The sequence below is a fragment of the Hemibagrus wyckioides genome, linkage group LG07, assembly GCF_019097595.1.
Source record: "Hemibagrus wyckioides isolate EC202008001 linkage group LG07, SWU_Hwy_1.0, whole genome shotgun sequence".
Classification (NCBI taxonomy): domain Eukaryota; kingdom Metazoa; phylum Chordata; class Actinopteri; order Siluriformes; family Bagridae; genus Hemibagrus; species Hemibagrus wyckioides.
The window spans coordinates 1,666,899-1,686,611 of record NC_080716.1 but is presented as its reverse complement, the minus strand read 5'-3'; the positions used below and the strand labels follow the sequence as shown (position 1 = coordinate 1,686,611).

The 19,713-nt window shown below is 41.9% G+C and overlaps 1 protein-coding gene across 1 annotated transcript in view; it reads right to left on the bottom strand.

The window, feature by feature from the left end:
* The window catches only part of ephb3a (eph receptor B3a), a 33,937-nt gene extending 16,253 nt beyond the window's left edge, over window positions 1-17,684 (bottom strand). The window contains exons 1-6 of the mRNA XM_058395669.1: window positions 17,314-17,684; window positions 14,333-14,397; window positions 13,256-13,540; window positions 12,550-12,937; window positions 8,652-8,807; window positions 276-605 (exon numbers count right to left, since the gene is read on the bottom strand). Of these exons, the coding sequence (XP_058251652.1) occupies window positions 276-605; window positions 8,652-8,807; window positions 12,550-12,937; window positions 13,256-13,540; window positions 14,333-14,397; window positions 17,314-17,374 (1,285 nt within the window). The 5' untranslated portion in view covers window positions 17,375-17,684. The remainder of the gene's footprint in view (window positions 1-275; window positions 606-8,651; window positions 8,808-12,549; window positions 12,938-13,255; window positions 13,541-14,332; window positions 14,398-17,313) is intronic.
* Window positions 17,685-19,713: the final 2,029 nt, after the last annotated feature.

The window sequence follows — 19,713 nt, the reverse complement described above, 5'->3', positions numbered from 1 at the left end:
AGAGAGAGAGAAGGATAACAAAACACAATAATCAGCATTTCAGGACCTAAAGTGGCTGCCTTTGCTGTAGCAATTAAAATTATGTGAAGTTTATTGCTGTGTGTTTTAGTTAAACGCTGCTATGGGAATAGCGTGAAGAGGTGCGACAAAACGATGTCATCAAAAAAAAAAGTGCAGAGACTGGAAGAGGAGGAGGAGGCATGACATCATCGTCTTGGCACAGGAAATGAGGAAGTAGAGGAGGAGACGGAGAAGGAAGACGAGCTGGTGCTCACCCGCCTGGTTGGTGGTTATGTTGACGGTGGCGTAGCGCGGCGTGACGGGGCTCTTGGATGAGACGCCGTTGACGGCTTGGATCTCGAAGCTGTAGTGCGTGTGCGCTTGCAGGTTCCTGACGGCGGCTTGTCTCTCGGCCAGGCCCAGGCGCCGGGGTGCGACTTCTACGTTGTCGTCGCAGCGCACGCAGGCTCCGTGCTCGCACTTCTTACACACCACGTTGTACACCAGGTCGGATCTGCCGCCCGAGTCACGTGGCTCTGCCCACTCCAGAAACACGGAGGTCTCGTTTATGCTGGAGATCACGCTGAGAGGGGCGGAAGGGATGGCTGAAAACAGAGACGGAGAGAAACAACTAAAAACACACACTCACTCCTTTATTCCCTTTTCTCTAGATTAAGATCTGGAAATTTTCTGCTGGAAATCAGACTGGTTGTCTGAGAAGGGGGGTGGGGGGAGGGGCACTTACTTTTGCTTCCACGGTTGGGATTCAATCCAACGTTCTAGTTAAAAATCCCAAACATGTCTTTGCTCCTCGACTCCGCAGGGGAGAAGATGGAAAATTGTTTAAACGTGTGTTTTTTTTCCGCTAGACTGTCGCTTTAAGTTAAAGTCGAGGGATCCGGGTGAAAATTGAAGCGGACGTTTTGCTGCTTAACGATGCTCAGAGTCGGAGCAGGGGCAGCATCGCCTCGGGCGGCGCGGCTTAACCCTCTGAGGGTTTTTGTCATTTATTTATAAATTATGTTCTATTAAAACAGTGCTGCATGATAAGACGTGAAATTAAGTGAGGAAGAAGATGCTCAGGGAGGAGGGTGAAGAAAGAAGCCTCTCGCGTCAAGCGTTTTATTCCTCTTATACCACAGCTTCTACTACTTAAAGCAAGTTATACGCTTTACAGCACGCGCTTCACGTTTTTAATCCCTATTTTCCGAGAATTTTTTCCAACAGGTGAAATATCTCCTCCTCGGCACCTGCGTATTGATTCTGTTAATTAGGGTTTCAGCCTTAAGCCAATTTCTAGTAATTACCCTTTCAGCAGCTGTGAGAAGTGTTTTAACTCGCTTTCCTTCCTCCTCCGTGGTGAGACAAGTCCTGAAATATCGCCCGACTACGACGTGCTCCTGGGAGAGTGAACGAAACCAGCGGCTTGGCAACGGTGCAATATATGCAGCGTGATTTACATTTAGAACGCCACACTGTCTCCATTAAAAAAAATAAAAAATATAAAATGTTGGGGGATATTTGCTTTTAATTTCAGAACTAACAAACAATCTAATCTTTTGTTCATTTATATAATATATATAATATTATAATATATTTATTTATATTATATATTTTAATTCTGTTATAATTTAGATACTATATAATATTTAATAATATATTTATTTATATTATATATTTTAATTATATTATAATTTAGATACTATATAATATTTAATAATATATTTATTTATATTATATAATTTAATTATATTATAATTTAGATAACATTTAACATACATATAATATATTTATTTATATTATTTATAAACATTTTTGACTTTCTCTCCATTTTCATGTTTTTCATCTGTCGAATAAATAAAATTCCACTTGTACTGCAATAACCTCGTATTTAAAACGGATTGATTTTCCGATTATTTTCGAAGTGAACGCTGTTTAAGGGGGAAAAAAAACAAGGCTCTAAAAGGTAAAACTATATCCCATCCAAAAGAAATGAAATTGAGATATTAATTATTGGCACCCTTTATATATAACCTATAAGGTTTACATATTAGAAATATAATAACATAGGAATGAGACAATGTGCTTAATATGTGTTTCTAATATTTATTTAAAAAAAAGAAAAAGAAAAAAGTATTGGCACCCCACACCGGGATTTTACGAGACAGAAAAGCTTTTCTTGTTCAGTCCTGGTTATAGGAAAAGGGAAAAAAAAATCCTCAAAATGTTTGAGTGGGAAAAATCATTTTGTATAATGTTTCTTTCTGAAAGGAGCCAATCATTTTGGATTCGATTCAAACTGTCCTATCTGAGATGCCTGGATTCGAGCCTTGGGGTCTGTTGTCTTGCAGTATGGAGCAGCATGATGCTGTGCGGCGTAACAGCGTATAATGCGGCATTACATTAGGTTACAGTAGAGCTGGAGTGTGCGAAAGCTTCCAGCGTTATTGAAACAGCTTGTGAGCTACCTTACAAGTATAATTAAATTTAGCCCACTATTAAGAAAGTAAAAAAAATCTATTTCTATTTTTAACTTCTGCAGTCCAATAATAAAAAAAGAAAAAAAAAAATCATCAAATCCTCATTCACCCTCCTCATCCTCGTCTTCTCGGCGCTAAAAAAAGAGCGAGGTTTCATTCATTACAACGTTTCTCGTGTAAACATGAATCACGGCACTGGTCTGTTAGTAAACCTCTTTTCTCTTGAACGTACAGCGCTGAACGCTCACTATTATGTGAGCCGTCTAAATTAATAGGCAGCAGATGGTTATTGCAAAGTGATTATATCTGTTTTTGCTAATTATTTAATGATGAATTATTACAGGTAACCTGTGGCCCCTCGACTTCATTTCGTTTTTATCTCCATCTGCTCTCTGGTTGGAGAAACATGATGCAAAAATCATACTGTTAATATACAACATAGCACAACATAACACAACAGTGCAGATCAGTTCTAATTAACCCAAAACAATTATTACACTCCTTTACAATCTATTACACCTATTACAAGCTATTACACATATATTACAATCTATTACAACTTCTAATACAGTCTATTACAACATGTATTACAATCTATTACACATTTTTTAAAACCCTCAAAAGTCCAGAAGCAACTGCTACAGTCTGTTACACATCTGTTACGATACATTACAATCTATTACACTTATTGCCACACCCACTACAACATAACATAGTGCTATTGCAATCATTTACAAACACTATCATTTTCACAAACGACAACTACTGCAACCTTTTTAAAATCCACTACAATCTAGTCCAGGTATTAAAACATCCAGTTACAGTTAATTAAAGGTATTAAAACAGCTATTACTACCTACTACACCTGTAACAACAGCTATCACAATCTACTACACCTGTAACATCTATTACAATTTACTTTGCCTGTAACATTTATTATAGCCTACTATGCCTGTAGCAACATCTATTACAGCCTAATACACCTATAACAACATCTATTACAACTTACTACACCTATAACAACATCTATTACAACATATTACACCTGTAACAACATTTATTACAGCCTACTACACCTGACACATCTATTACAGCCTACTACACCTGTTACAACATTTATTACAGCCTACTACACCTGAAACAACATCTATTACAACCTACTACACCTGTAACAACATCTATTACAACCTATTACACCTGTAACAACATTTATTATAGCCTACTACACCTGACACAACATCTATTACAACATATTACACCTGTAAAAACATCTATTACAACCTATTACACCTGTAACAACATTTATTACAGCCTACTACACCTGACACAACATCTATTACAACATACTACACCTGTAAAAACATCTATTACAACCTATTACACCTGTAACAAAATTTATTACAGCCTACTACACCTGACACAACATCTATTACAACATACTACACCTGTAAAAACATCTATTACAACCTATTACACCTGTAACAAAATTTATTACAGCATACTACACCTGACACAACATCTATTACAACATATTACACCTGTAAAAACATCTATTACAACCTATTACACCTGTAACAAAATTTATTACAGCCTACTACACCTGACACAACATCTATTACAACATACTACACCTGTAAAAACATCTATTACAACCTATTACACCTGTAACAACATTTATTACAGCATACTACACCTGACACAACATCTATTACAACATACTACACCTGTAAAAACATCTATTACAACCTATTACACCTGTAACAACATTTATTACAGCATACTACACCTGAAACAACATCTATTACAACCTACTACACCTGTAACAACATCTATTACAACCTATTACACCTGTAACAACATTTATTATAGCCTACTACACCTGACACAACATCTATTACAACATATTACACCTGTAAAAACATCTATTACAACCTATTACACCTGTAACAACATTTATTACAGCCTACTACACCTGACACAACATCTATTACAACATACTACACCTGTAAAAACATCTATTACAACCTATTACACCTGTAACAACATTTATTACAGCATACTACACCTGACACAACATCTATTACAACATACTACACCTGTAAAAACATCTATTACAACCTATTACACCTGTAACAAAATTTATTACAGCCTACTACACCTGACACAACATCTATTACAACATACTACACCTGTAAAAACATCTATTACAACCTATTACACCTGTAACAACATTTATTACAGCATACTACACCTGACACAACATCTATTACAACATACTACACCTGTAAAAACATCTATTACAACCTATTACACCTGTAACAACATTTATTACAGCCTACTACACCTGACACAACATCTATTACAACATACTACACCTGTAAAAACATCTATTACAACCTATTACACCTGTAACAACATTTATTACAGCATACTACACCTGACACAACATCTATTACAGCCTACTACACCTGTAAAAACATCTATTACAACCTATTACACCTGTAACAACATTCATTACAACATACTACACCTGACACAACATCTATTACAACATACTACACCTGTAAAAACATCTATTACAACCTATTACACCTGTAACAAAATTTATTACAGCCTACTACACCTGACACAACATCTATTACAACATACTACACCTGTAAAAACATCTATTACAACCTATTACACCTGTAACAACATTCATTACAACATACTACACCTGACACAACATCTATTACAGCCTACTACACCTGTTACAACATTTATTACAGCCTACTACACCTGACACAACATCTATTACAACATACTACACCTGTAAAAACATCTATTACAACCTATTACACCTGTAACAACATTTATTACAGCATACTACACCTGACACAACATCTATTACAGCCTACTACACCTGTAAAAACATCTATTACAACCTATTACACCTGTAACAAAATTTATTACAGCCTACTACACCTGACACAACATCTATTACAACATACTACACCTGTAAAAACATCTATTACAACCTATTACACCTGTAACAACATTCATTACAACATACTACACCTGACACAACATCTATTACAGCCTACTCCACCTGTAACAACATTTATTACAGCCTACTACACCTGTAACAACATCTATTACAGCCTACTACACCTGTAACAACATCTGTTACAGCCTACTACACCTGTAACAACATCTGTTACAGCCTACTGCACCTGACACAACATCTATTACAGCCTACTACACTGGTAACAAAACCTATTACAACACCTAGACTACAACCATGAGAACACCTACTACATGTACTACAACACCTGTTACAATCTTATACATCTTATACAACACTTGTTATAGTCTATTACAGGTATTCCAACACATTTAGACTACAAGTTCGTACACCTAATACAACTAGTACAATCTGACAACAGCTGTTATAATCTAAATATGATAATCTATTAGAGCACATTCCCCTAACTACTATCTATTACATTTATTTCTAAATCTATTACAATACCTAACATTCCACATTGCAAACTACAACAACTATAACAACACATCTTACAATCTTCGACAGCTTTTATAACAATTAGATTGCAACATAGTAACATCTATTACGCTGTAGTACAGCTACTACCACACCTATGACACTCTTACAACACCTTATAATGCCTCATATAGGTATAACACCTCTCATAACAAGTGTACATTTATAACAACACCGATTACACCTATGACAGACTACAACCTAGTACACCTGTAACAACATCTATTACAACCTACTACACCTGTACCAACTTCTATTACAACCGAGTACACCTGTAACATCTCTAACAACCTACTACACCCGTAAAAACATCTATTACAACCTAGTACACCTGCAACAATATCTATTACAGCTTACTACACCTATAACATCACATCTATTACAGTCTATTACACCTCTAACAACATCTACCACAACCTACTACACCTGTAACATCAATTACAGCCTACTACAACTGTAACAACATCTACCACAACCTACTACACCTGTAACATCAATTACAGCCTACTACAACTGTAACAACATCTACCACAACCTACTACACCTGTAACATCAATTACAGCCTACTACAACTGTAACAACATCTACCACAACCTACTACACCTGTAACATCAATTACAGCCTACTACAACTGTAACAACATCTACCACAACCTACTACACCTGTAACATCAATTACAACCTACTACAACTGTAACAACATCTACCACAACCTACTACACCTGTAACATCAATTACAGCCTACTACAACTGTAACAACATCTACCACAACCTACTACACCTGTAACATCAATTACAGCCTACTACAACTGTAACAACATCTACCACAACCTACTACACCTGTAACATCAATTACAGCCTACTACAACTGTAACAACATCTACCACAACCTACTACACCTGTAACATCAATTACAGCCTACTACACCTGTAACATCAATTACAACCTACTACAACTGTAACAACATCTACCACAACCTACTACACCTGTAACATCAATTACAGCCTACTACAATTGTAACATCATCTACTACAACCTACTACACCCGTAACATCTATTACAACCTACTACAAATGTAACAACATCTACTACAACCTACTACACCCGTAACAGCATCTATTACAACCTATTACACCTGCAACAATATCTATTACAACTTACTACACCTATAACATCACATCTATTACAGTCTATTATACCTCTAACATCTACCACAACGTACTACACCTGTAACATCTATTATAGCCTACTACACCTGTAACAACATCTATTACAACCTACTACACCAGTAACATCTATTATAGCCTACTACACCTGTAACAACATCTATTACAACCTACTACACCAGTAACATCTATTATAGCCTACTACACCTGTAACAACATCTATTACAACCTACTACACCTGTAACATCTTTTACAACCTACTACAACTGTAACAACATCTACCACAACCTACTACACCTATAACAACATGTAATACAACCTGTTACAATCTATTACACGTATTCCTACACCTGTTACAACACAGTACACCAGAACACCTACTGCAATCTTTTACACCTGTTCCAACAACTAGATCACAACCTATAACTACATTTATCATAAAACAGTACATCTCTAACACTGTAATTACAACCTTGTACAAATTATACCATATATATATATACTATAACACCGCCTTTCACATTCTTCTGCACCTTTTACCACAAGGTACTACACCTGTAACAACATCTATTCCAAACTAGCACAACTACCACAACACCTATTACTCTCTTACGACATCTATTACAGGTATTACCCCCTCCATAACAATCTAGTACGTTTATCTCATCATTAACACCTGTTACAACACCTGGACATCAACCAAATATACAACCTAGTACAATTTATTACCATCTTGTACAACTGTTCACGTACTCGTTACAGACTAACGTAACCATAACAACACAACTGAATCTACATATTACAGCAACACCACAGTACACCGATCTGAAGCTAGCGTATTGTTACATTTTAGCCCCTCGCTGTGCTACATGGGTCTTGGCTAAAACACCGGCGTGTGAAAGCTCACGCTGCTCAACTCCACCAGATCAACTCTAATGCCTCAAAGGGTCAGATAAAAGCAGGCGTTTATTTCGAGTCGCTTCGATCGAATCAGCTAATCGCCTCGCACATATTCATTCCGAGAGCGTCACCCCCCACCCCTTGAAGGAGCCCTTGTCTGACAGGACGGATTTCAGAAACGATGGATCTCGCTCGGAGAGTTAGAATGCAAAGTAATTAAAAGCAGAGGCTGCAGTTAGACACAAACCAAACGAGCCTCTGGGAAAAAAATTCTAATCGGACTTTTCTTCCTGACTGATATTAAGTGCACGCTCCTCTGTGAAATCCATTCATAACATGCGATCTTTGCGGCGACTAATCGAGCCCTCGGTTGCACAGGCTTTGCGTGAGTGCATGCAATATTGCTGATTCAATCTGCGTGCGTGTGCGCAATTAGCCTGCGGGCTAAGTGGTTCCGGGATTCGCTTTGATAATGGTGAGGAAGGTGGCCTTTATTGCTTTTTTATTCGGTGTCATCAGGCAAATTAAACATGTTCAACAAGGCAGGGAAACACAGGAGACTCACTGGTGCAGGGCGAGTCAGGAGAGTCGCCGTCGGCGCGGTAATATCCGTTCTGACACGGGCAGACACCGGACGCCGCGGACGTGGCACGGCTGAAAGGTGGACACGGGATGCAGAAGCCTTCACCCTGCTTGGACTTGAAGGAGCCGGGAGTGCATGCTGTGAGGGAAAGGAAGCAGAAGGAAAAGGCGTGTTTGTCTGTCTGGACAAAGAATTTTGAGATGTAGTTCATAAATTAAAAAAAAGAGTATATAATATTTTTTTTAAATTTGTTATAATGAACCAGGAAATAAATTATTCTGCACGAAGCCATTTAATATTTTAATATTTATTAGTGATAGTTTAGTAAGCATTCAGTGTCCTGCACTTCATCACACTCTCATTTAATATGATGAACAATTTTTTTTTTACATACAGGATCTTAAATAACTTGGACATATACTATATTGCCAAAAGTTTTGGGACGTCTACCTTTACATGCACATGAATTTGATAGAGAGTTGGCCCGCCCTTTGCAGCTACAACAGCTTCAACTCTTTTGGGACGGTTTAGGAGTGTGTATAGGGGACTTTTTACCATTCCTCTAGAAGTGCATTTGTGAGGTCAGGCCCTGATGTTGGACGAGAAGGTCTGGCTCGCAGACTCCACTCTAATTCATCTTAAAGGTGTTTTGTGGGGTTGAGGTCAGGACTCGCTCAAACTCACTCATCCATGTCTTTATGGAGCTTGCTTTGGTCACTGGTGTGCAGTCATGTTGGAACAGGAAGGGGTCACCCCCAAACTGTTCCCACAAAGCATGATATTGTCCAAAATGTCTTGGTATGAAGCTGAAGCATTAAGAGTTCCTTTCCCTGGAACTAAGGGCCGAGCTCAACCCCTGAACAACAACACCTGAACTCAATACCTGATTTAGAGGGGTGTCCCAAAACCTTTGGCAAAATAGTGTAGTACGCATACTGTGGACATACTATACAAATATGCTGAACATACTAGACATGCTGAGGACACTTTGGACATACTGGACATACATGGATATGCTGGCAATCTTTTGGTCATAATGTGATATTCTTTTACCATATATGGACACGTTATGGACACATATCCGATATACTGTGGACACATTGGACATACTTTCCAATCTGATCTGTGACCTTGCTCACTATTCCTTCTTCTTCCTTCATAATTTATGTCTCACACTGAAGAAAAAAAAAACAGTGGCACCTCTATAGCATCACCTTGCACCGGGATCAGTGTCTGCTAGTGGCTAAAACACAAAGATTGTATCGTATGGTATCAGAAACATAGCAGGATAATTATTAGAGCCCAGATGTGACGCAGGGATTCTACAGGATTTAACAAGACGACGTGGTGAAAAGCAGGTGCTTTTTTTGCAGCAGAAGAGATCGGAGCGCCACGCCCTCCTCCATCCGGCTCTGAAAGGAATCAACGTGGAAATAGCTTGAAGAGCGGCGAGTCACATTGGAATGCCGGCTGCCTGCGTTATTGCTCTACACACTGCAGCGGCTGAATTACACCTCGGCTAGCGGGCCTGCTTCAGTATTCCACCCATGATATATATTAGTTCCTGACTGAAGGAGAGAGTGTGAGGATAATAAGAAAGTGGAAAATCCGAGCGCGTGGCCCCTTAACAGGCGCGGCGCTCAGCATTCAGATAGGTACAGGGTGAAGTAGGGAGGATGAGAGGAGAGAGAGAGAGAGAGAGAGAGAGAGAGAGGGAGGGAGGGAGAGAGAGACAGAGAGAGGGGAGGGGGGATAATAGGCAAAGATACAGACATATGGGGAGAGACAAAGAGAGAGAAAGAGAGACATATGGAGGGAGAGGGAAAGAGAGAGCTTGAGAGGGACAGACAGAGATAGAGAGAGAGAGAGAGAGAGAGAGAGAGAAGGTACAAAAGAGTTGACGAGAGAGACATATCACAGTGAAAGGAGGAGGAGGAACAGATGAAGTAAAGGAGAGAGAAATGATAGAAAAGGTTGAGAAAGAGAATATATGCCAGGAGAGAGAAAGAGGGAGAGAGAAAGAGGGCGTGTGACAGAGACAGAGGCAGAGAGAGAGAGAGAGAGAGAGAGAGAGAAGAGAAGGTAGGAAAAAAGTTGAAGAAAGAGACATATCAAAGTGAAAGAGGGAGGAGAAACAGATCAAGTAAAAGAGAGAAAGGATAGTAAAGATTGAGAGAGAGAGCGAGAGAGAGAGAGAGATCACAGTGAAAGAGCAATGAGAAACAGATAATGTAAAGGAGAAAGACAGGATAGAAAAGATTGAGAGAGAGAGAGAAAGAGAGAGAGATGGAGGAAGAGAGAAAGAGAAAGCAGAGAAGGAAACAGAGAGAGACAGAGACAGAGAGAAAAGATAGTAAAAAAATTGGGGAGAGAGAGAGAGAGAGAGAGAGAGAGAGAGAGAGATGAACAGAAAAAGTCATGTGAGAGAAAGTAATGAGGAAAAATGAAAGAGGGAGAAACAGAACAGGGGAGAGATACAGGGAGAGATGAGATACAAGAGAGAGAGAATGTAAGGTAGAGAAGGAGAGAACAATGGGGAAAAGATTTAGAAAGATGGATGTGGTGAGAGAGTGAGGTAGAGCAGCAAATCCAAGAGACTGCAGAACACAGAGATTTGGTGGGTGAGAAATATGCGTGTACAGCTGAGAGAGAGAGAAAATGAACAGGTTCAATTCAGAACGACAAAAACTTAAGCAAATGAGAGAGAGAGAGAGAGAGAGAGAGAGATGGGAATAACAGGATGGACAGACAGATACATAGTGAGAGACAGGGAGAGTGACAGCATGCCCAGGCTGACAGATAAATGCTAGCAGAGCTGCCTGAGGTAAGCGTTAGCTGTGTCCAGCCAGAGAGGTGATAGAGGAAATTAAACCCCCACCTCCATCCTCACTCTCTATCTCGCTACACAAATAACCCACCCCCACACCACCCCCACACCCTTCTCAGCTCTTGGCCGAGTGGTGGTCTGATGGCGTGCAAAAACCCAGCAGGGAATCATCTATCAGTCCTTTAAGGCTTGACCTTAACCTTGAGTGACCATATGGAAACGAATGAAGCTCATCTGAACTTTGAACTCTGTGGAACTCCACTGCATCTGCAGGTTGCTTCTTTATTACCCCAGTCTGTATTGACTTTCATCCCCCCCCATACCCCTCCCTGATTGGCCCTCTCTCTCTCTCTCTCCCTCTCTCTCTCTCGGTCTCTGCCTCTCTTTTTATTTGTTTGTTTCCTTTAAGATCCCCCACTATCTCTCTCCGGCTCACTCGGTCTCACTCGGTTAGTACATCCCCCTCTCTTTTTCGGCAGCACCATCCGTCTCCGCTCTATCGCTCTGTTAGGACCTTGTCAGATCTGTCAGGAGCAGCTCTTGCTGGAAGCTTTGTTCTCTGACGCTGCTGCAGTCCTCCACCCGTTACTGATCGGCTTTTCTCTCCCTCTGTTCAGCATGCTCCAGCTCGGAGGAGACACGGGAGTGTGCACACACCAGCTGTAGCCAATCCCTCACATTCTTCCAAACATAAAGAGCTTCTACAAATCCGCCTGTCCGTCTAATTCGTAGCGAAACTCTAATTCTAATTCGCACTGAAAGCCCCTCTCTCGAGTTCTGTGAGCCTTGTGACTAACAACTTCACCGTCCAATTAGTTCTTCCATGTTTAATCCTTTTAAGCCATTGAGGAACCTGATAATTCACTGTATCTCTGCAAAGAAAACTGCCAAAGACCCCTTTCTGACCTCGAAATAATCACTGATGGCGTTAAAAGAAATAAAACCCACCTTACGACCTTGGCATCTATGCTTTCCAAATTGTGCCTTGTGCCAGAAAATTCTCAAAACAGGCTTCTAGGAACAGACACTTAAGGCCTGATAAACCCCACTTACCCTGACACTGGGTGTCTTTCTTGGCTGGCTCAAAGCCTGGCATGCAGGTGCAGGATCCCACGGGAACCATCCACTCGCCATCTCCATTGCAGTAGAGCTTGAGGGGGACGGACACCTCAACGGCGTTAGGTACGCAAGCGCCGGTGGCGATGACCAGCGAAGTGGCCTCTGCGCCTGTCGCTGTTTCAGGAAAGACTGCGAAGCTAGCGATGGTAGTGGAGCACTTCTTGAAGAAGACCCGGACAGAGACCAAGGATATACAAGCACCCAAATCCTGGAAGGCCAGGTAAAAACCGGCTTTGGAGAGAGGTCCGAAGCTGCGTAATTTGGTGTTGACGATCCCTGACTCTAACAGAGAGAAGCTCTCGTCAGGGGCAATGGTGTCCACCTGGAGCCAAAGGGTCAAAGGATCAAGAAGTGGTCAAGTCAAACATGCCGAAGGATATGTATCTTAAAATCACCACATAAGAATGCAGAAACACTTGAAACAGAAAAATCAGTTTCTAAATCTATGGATGTAGTTGTACCCTATGGTTTGTCTCTCCACTTGAAAGATATGAATGTAACATCATCACATACTTATTCCAAACAGAAATAGCCCCGCCCTTAATGTCCCCCTAACACAGTTGCCCCAACACTCCGTAATTATTCCAAACAGAAACAACCCCACCCTTGAAGTCTCCCAAAAACCCCGGTCGCATCTGACCTTCACGTAAGGGTTCTCCCGCCATGGAGGGCTGTTCTCTGTCGCAGTGTCTCCGTCAGACTCATAATAAAACAGGTTGAAAGTCTCTTTGCAGGAGCCGGGGATGTTGGGAATGCTAGCACAATCTCGCACGGAGAACTTGAGCTCCACGTAGACACGCAGCACACCTCGGCGAGGGATGAAGTCTGTCCGAAGCCAGTTGTTCTGGTTGGGCTCCAGGACGTTACACACTTGGTAGGTTCGAATGGGGTTCATGAAGTCGTCGTAGCCGCTGACCTCCTCCCACTGAGAGGAAAGATCGAGTGAGGAGAAAATAGAAAAGTGTGATGCTTGAAATGTCAACAGAGGAGGCAGAATCATGTGCAGGCTGTTTGAGGCTATACTGGCCGTTTAATTGGCAAGCAAGGATCAGATCTTCTGAAAATTATGCGAGTTCTGGCTCTCGTCATTCTTAAACAGATCTACAGGTCGCACCCGAGCATTCTTTCGAGTTTCGGACCAGACATAACGCTCTCCAAAACGCCTGAGTGAATTCTCATTCTCAATCTGGGTAAATGTAATCCATTTTCCAAGGTGACATTTGGGTCGGGGAACTTCGCGCTACACAATTAAGAAGCGGCGCGGCGAGGGGGAAAGCATGTGTTTATCTCGGGGCACGCGGGAGCGCATTACTTATAATGATGTATGGGTTTCGACATGCCAGACAACGAGCGCCAGCCAGCAGAAAGGACCGGACCGCTTAAGATTGTTGCCATGGCAACCCATCGTTTCCATTGACTGACTCTGCATGCAGAGTCCAAAGACAAATCGTACTACGGGAGCTGGATGGAAAGGGGGCGGAGGGGGTTGGGTGGGTTGGGAGAGGTCTGTCAAGCTTAAGGTCAGAATATGTGGTGTTTAATTCCCTTAGCAGTCATATGGCAGTGTATTTCAGATGTAGGAGGAAAAATGTTTTTTTTTTTCATACATGGAAGCTGCCTAAGGGAGAAATCTTTTCATCCGTGGAGACTGTTTTCCTTTGTCCTTTGTCTACAAACATAAGTGTGTAGGTAGGCAACTACAGACACTCGTACTCACCCCGCTTTCTGGATAGGTGGTCCACGCTAGCTCGGTTGCGGCCAACTTGCTGTCCATAAGTGTCTCTGTAAGCCGAAGATAATCGGTAAACAAATATATCCAAACATAAAGAAACATCGCATGCATCCAGTCCCTTTTCCTCTTCCAACCCTGAGCTCATCACGGATTAGCATTCTCTCTCTCTCTGCATTATCTGCTGCATGCCTAATCACTATATTTGTGCCAGCATATAGATAACGCTGCCTTGGTTTATCTATCCTCAACAGCAAAAGCCTGTGGCTCAGATGGAATAAGGCCCTGTTGCTTTGCCCATACAGAGGCACGCAGCACCCCCCGGGGCATTTACTGTCCTCTAAATATACTCCAATCAGTGGAGCAAAACTAGCCGGCGCATGGCTAGCGCACATGCTAATGTTTTATTCACTTTGTTGAGGCGCCGCTCGATGAGGCTGAGCGCTCGCTTCAAATTAGCGCCGCTCTCACATCTGCGAGCTCCTGCATGAAATATTCAGAGCAGAACGTCAACTTAGCCGATTAGGTCTCCGGAAAATACAGTTCAGGCGGTGTAGAAACACACACACACACTAGTGCACGGACGTGCAAACACAACACACACACACACATTCTCACACTGTTTATGCATATTGTAGAGCTCCTTCTCATTGGTGTGTAAATTACAGCATGAACAGGGTGAATTTAAGAGCATCTCGCTGTGTGAAATATTCATCTAATTATAATTAGATGTAAGTTGCTTTGAAGCTTTGATCAATTCCTTATGACCACGCTGGCTCTTTGAAATTGCGCCTTTGCTTTGCGCTCGACTGAAGAAGATCGCTGGATGTCGCCGGTTTTTCTTGTGGACACTCCTGAGGATTACTCGAGCGATTTTCTCTCGAGTCTAGTATCTGGGCGTCGCAGAGTGCCGTATCATGGACGTGAACACGGCGCGTAGATCTTCTCGAAGCATGAGGCGATGGCTGTCTCGCACAGCTTGGGTCGGCGCTAGTGTCAGATCGGTTAAGAAATAAAAAAAGATGGAAAAACACTTGACATCCTTAAACGTTAGCAAACGGGTTATTGTAATAACAATGTAATAACATTATTATACATTAGCTATACGTGTTAGAGCTAGTTATAGCGATACAGATCCAATCCTAGTCTAAATGACTCAAAAAAACATTACATTTTATGCTGTAAACACACCTTGCACATATACACGTCACCCTAATTGTATTGTAACTAGCCAAAATGATCATTCTAAAGAGATAGTGTTTTTTGGCCGAATATACCTAGGGTTCGACAAAAATGGTAAGTGGTAAGTTTAAGTACTTGGCAGTAAAAGTGATTGACAGGTAAATAGACACGCCCCCTTGTCCGGATTGGTTGAAATGCAGGTGTTGTACAAAATCGTAGCGATAATTTATGCTCTATGTTTATATTTAAAGTAATAACACAAGGCTTCATTTGGAAACTGATATCAGAGCAGTGAATATCAGTCAATATTTCCAATACTGACAAAAAAAAAAAACACCAGCACTTACACTGGAGACTCCTTCATAAAATGGTAATAAGAGTCTCCTTAACTTTGGATTATTTAGAGCGTCCTCCACACAAGAAAACCTACAGAAATCAGATTTGAGAATTCGGCTGTACATAAAGCCAAGCTGTCGGTGTTTGTAATGACTTCTGAAAGATTAATACAAGTCGTCAACCTCAGACAATTGAAGGCACCTCCATGTACAGAGCATCATTTTCAGACGGTCCCTTGACTTCTCCTGACAGATGGAGCCGGGTTGACTCGAGGGACCGAGAGGAGCCGTTTCACACTTTCTCTCCTGTCACAGTGGAAACGGTGCCCACTTGACCTCCATGGGATGTATAACTAATGCGCTCTGCTAGGAAACCGCCGTGACAGCCTGGCCTCAGAGTGTCTCACTCTGTCTCACACACACACACACACAGCATCGATTGAGCTCTCCTGCTGACACTGAAACTGATGAGGAATCGAGCCAGCACGAGGTGAAGCGAGAAGGCGGCAATTCTTCCCTTCCCTCCGGTGGAGATTCTCCAGACCTAGACCCAGCCGAGCTTCGAGGACAATGCTGCCTGAGTGTGTGTGTGTGTTCTCGTTACAAATTATAAGCAGCCCCTCAAAATGATTAGTGACAGGAAGAAGTGCCTGGGAAGCATTTCCTGACTGGGGCATAAAGTGTGCTTTATGACTTTACGGCCAGCAGGGAGCGAGGATCCACACCTTTGCGCCAGTGTTCTTGGTGTGTGTTTAACACTACACCGTCGACGCTGACCCGCACTTCGTCTCCGGAGCAGACGGAGCTTCAGCCGCCCGCTAGGCGGGCGTGACGGACACGACGGCGCGACATCCTGACCTGAAAAGGTGTGCCGTTCTGCTGCTGCACCTCTGAAGTCATTCAGCTTGACCTGTTAGCCATGCATGCAACATGTACACAGCATCATCACACACCCATGATTTTTTTTTTGTGTGTGTGTGTGTGTGTGGCTGTCTGTTTGTGTGTGTGTGTGTGTGTGTGTATGTGAGGCGCGTTTGGGTTTGGAACAAAGCCAAGGCATTGAACACCCCAAACATGTAATCACTGCATTGCACAGAGATGCTATTGTGCCATATTGAGGGGAAACAAAAACCTGCAGGTTCGAACCGGACACCCATTTTCACCAAGCGTCCACCTTGGTGATGTTTCCCAAACCTTAGATAAACAATAAAGTCATATTTACTAATCTAAAACACAAACAATGTGGAGGATAGTGAGGTTTGTCCGCGTGCTCTGAATTCAGATCTGCATTCCGATACAAACTGGTTCCTAAACTGGAAGAGATGACTGACTTACTGGTGTGTGTGTGTGTGTGTGTGTGTGAAATTCACCCACGGAGAGAAGAATTACGCCTGAAAACCGGACACTTTCGGCTTTGTTTTTTTTTTTTTGTGAACAAAAGCACTTACTTACCTTCAACAGCAGACACCACAGGCAGCAAAAGGCTGCACAAAACCAGCAAATAATCCATCATGAAGCTTCCAACATGAAGCGCAGTTCGGACTAGACCATCACGTGAGAAGGAGAACAACCACAAGCAAAATTTGACGACGAAAAAAAAAATCAAGCTTTAACTGACTGACACATCCATATCCGTGCTATATCCGAATTCCCTCCCGCTGTTTCAAGCTCAAGCTCAATAATCCGCAAAGCATCTCTCTCTCTCTCTCTCTCTCTCTGTCTCTGTCTCTCTGTCTCTCTCTCTCCACGCGCACAGCTGTTACAGTGTAGCGCTTTACTGCTGCTACGTGTTCGGCATCCTCGCGATGAAAGAAGCTGTTGCTTCTCTGCGGACGGTCCAGGGGCGGGGCTAAACCCGAGCGTGAGCCGCCAATCAGCGTAAAGCGCGGGAGACAATAAAGGGGGGGTGTATGTTTAGCTCCGCCCACACGTCCACCTTTACCTTTACCTAGGCTTGAGCTAGTTTTGTTTACACTATGAACATGTCAGCCATTTCGCATTGATTTCATTGTTAGCATGGAAATCCGTTAATGTGTGATGTTTTCTTTATGTTATACTAGAGTGTAGCTACAACAAGGAAACGAGACACAAGACACAAACCTCTCAAAGAAAGTCCAAATGCCCCCCCCCCACCCCAAAAATATATATTATAGTAGCTCGGGTCAGTTTTAGGCCTAGCAAGAATGACAAGGATCGACACATGGTTAAAGCATGCTGCTAATAATTTCGTTTTATTGTGCAAGCACAATAATCCAGTGTGAGTGTAGAAGGGTGGGTTTCTAAACTAGCCTTGATTACAGGAATGAGTTCTAGCCCCTAACCTCACTTCATCGGTGTATCCCAAACCCCGTAACCGTTCCCACTGTTTGTTCCGGTACCTTTAAACCTCGCCCATCTTACATCAACCCCCTCAGCCTTTTGTAACATCTTGTAGGTTTGTCTGCTTGACCTCACTTAATGTTTATAGCTCAAGTCATTCCACCTCACATGCTTGCTGTATCCCAAACCTCTCACCCTCAAAGAATGTCTAGACACGCAGCCTTTTATCTAAGTGGATGTAACTTCAATCACTTATCCCACTGTTTATGCCTCAAACCACTCAAGCTCATTTGATGGATGTGTCCCAAACCTTTCACCTTCAGCTCATGTTCGTGCCCCAAGCTTCGCTACCTCACCTGGTGGGTCTATCCCAACCCCCTCAACCTCAGATAATGCTTGTGAACTAAACACCTTAACCTATCCTGGTGGGTGTGTCTGAAACCTCTCAACCTTACCCACTAACCCTAACCCAGACCTCGTTTTATTGGCTTTGTCCCAAACCTGTACCTACGACTGTATCCAAAATCTCTCAACCTAAACTAATGTTTGTGGCCTAAACTTTTCAACCTCACCTGGTGGGCGTATTCCTTAACCTCTTGCTCAACACCTCTACGACTTACCCAGTATATTTGCCCAAAAGCCCATCAAGCTCGCTTGGCGATATGTGTCCCAAACCATTCAACCACACCCAGTACCATGTCCTAAATCTATCAACCCTAAAACGTCACCAACGTTCATGCCCTTAACCCCTCAACCTCACCTGGCACATGTGGCCCAAACCTCTCAACAACACTCAGAATCATGCCCTAAACCCCTTAAACTCACCTTGCAGGTGTCCTAAACCTTTTAGAATAAGCTAGTATTCATGGACTAAATCCCTTCAGCTCACTTGACGGTTGTGCCCCCAAACCCCCCATACTTTTGAGGTAAACACTGCTGACTCCGAACATATACAAAATGAATCTTTAATGATCCAAATAATGATCCATTATTCCTCGTTTTTTCTTTAAATTATTTTTGCTGACTGTAATAAAACACTTTGCTGCCTTTGCTGAGTCTACACCTCGATCTTTGTCACACAGCGCCCCCTGTTGTTTGTCCTCGAACAATGATCAGGAAAAGACAAAGACCAGTGTATTTTGTCCAGCACTATCAAATATTATGACCTTACCAGAACTGGGGTTATGTTTATAACATGTTAGTTTCATCTTATAGTTTACTTACAACTTTCTGTTCTTTGGCTAAATATCTTACAGTTGCATTTACTCCGATTTCTGCACCATATGTGAGATTGTAATAACATTACGCCATTGGGTTCTTTGCTTGGTTTTCTCCACCTGATTTCTTGTAAGTTTCATATTTTTGCTTCATTAGTTGTGAAACTGTTTGTGAACAAATCAAAACCCCATTTTGTAATCGGCGACTTGATTCATCAGTGCTGCAGTCGCGTTTAATTGGGCTTAATGGAACATCAACAGCACGTGTCTCAAATCGCATACTAATGTACTGCAGTATTTGGGAATACATACACTG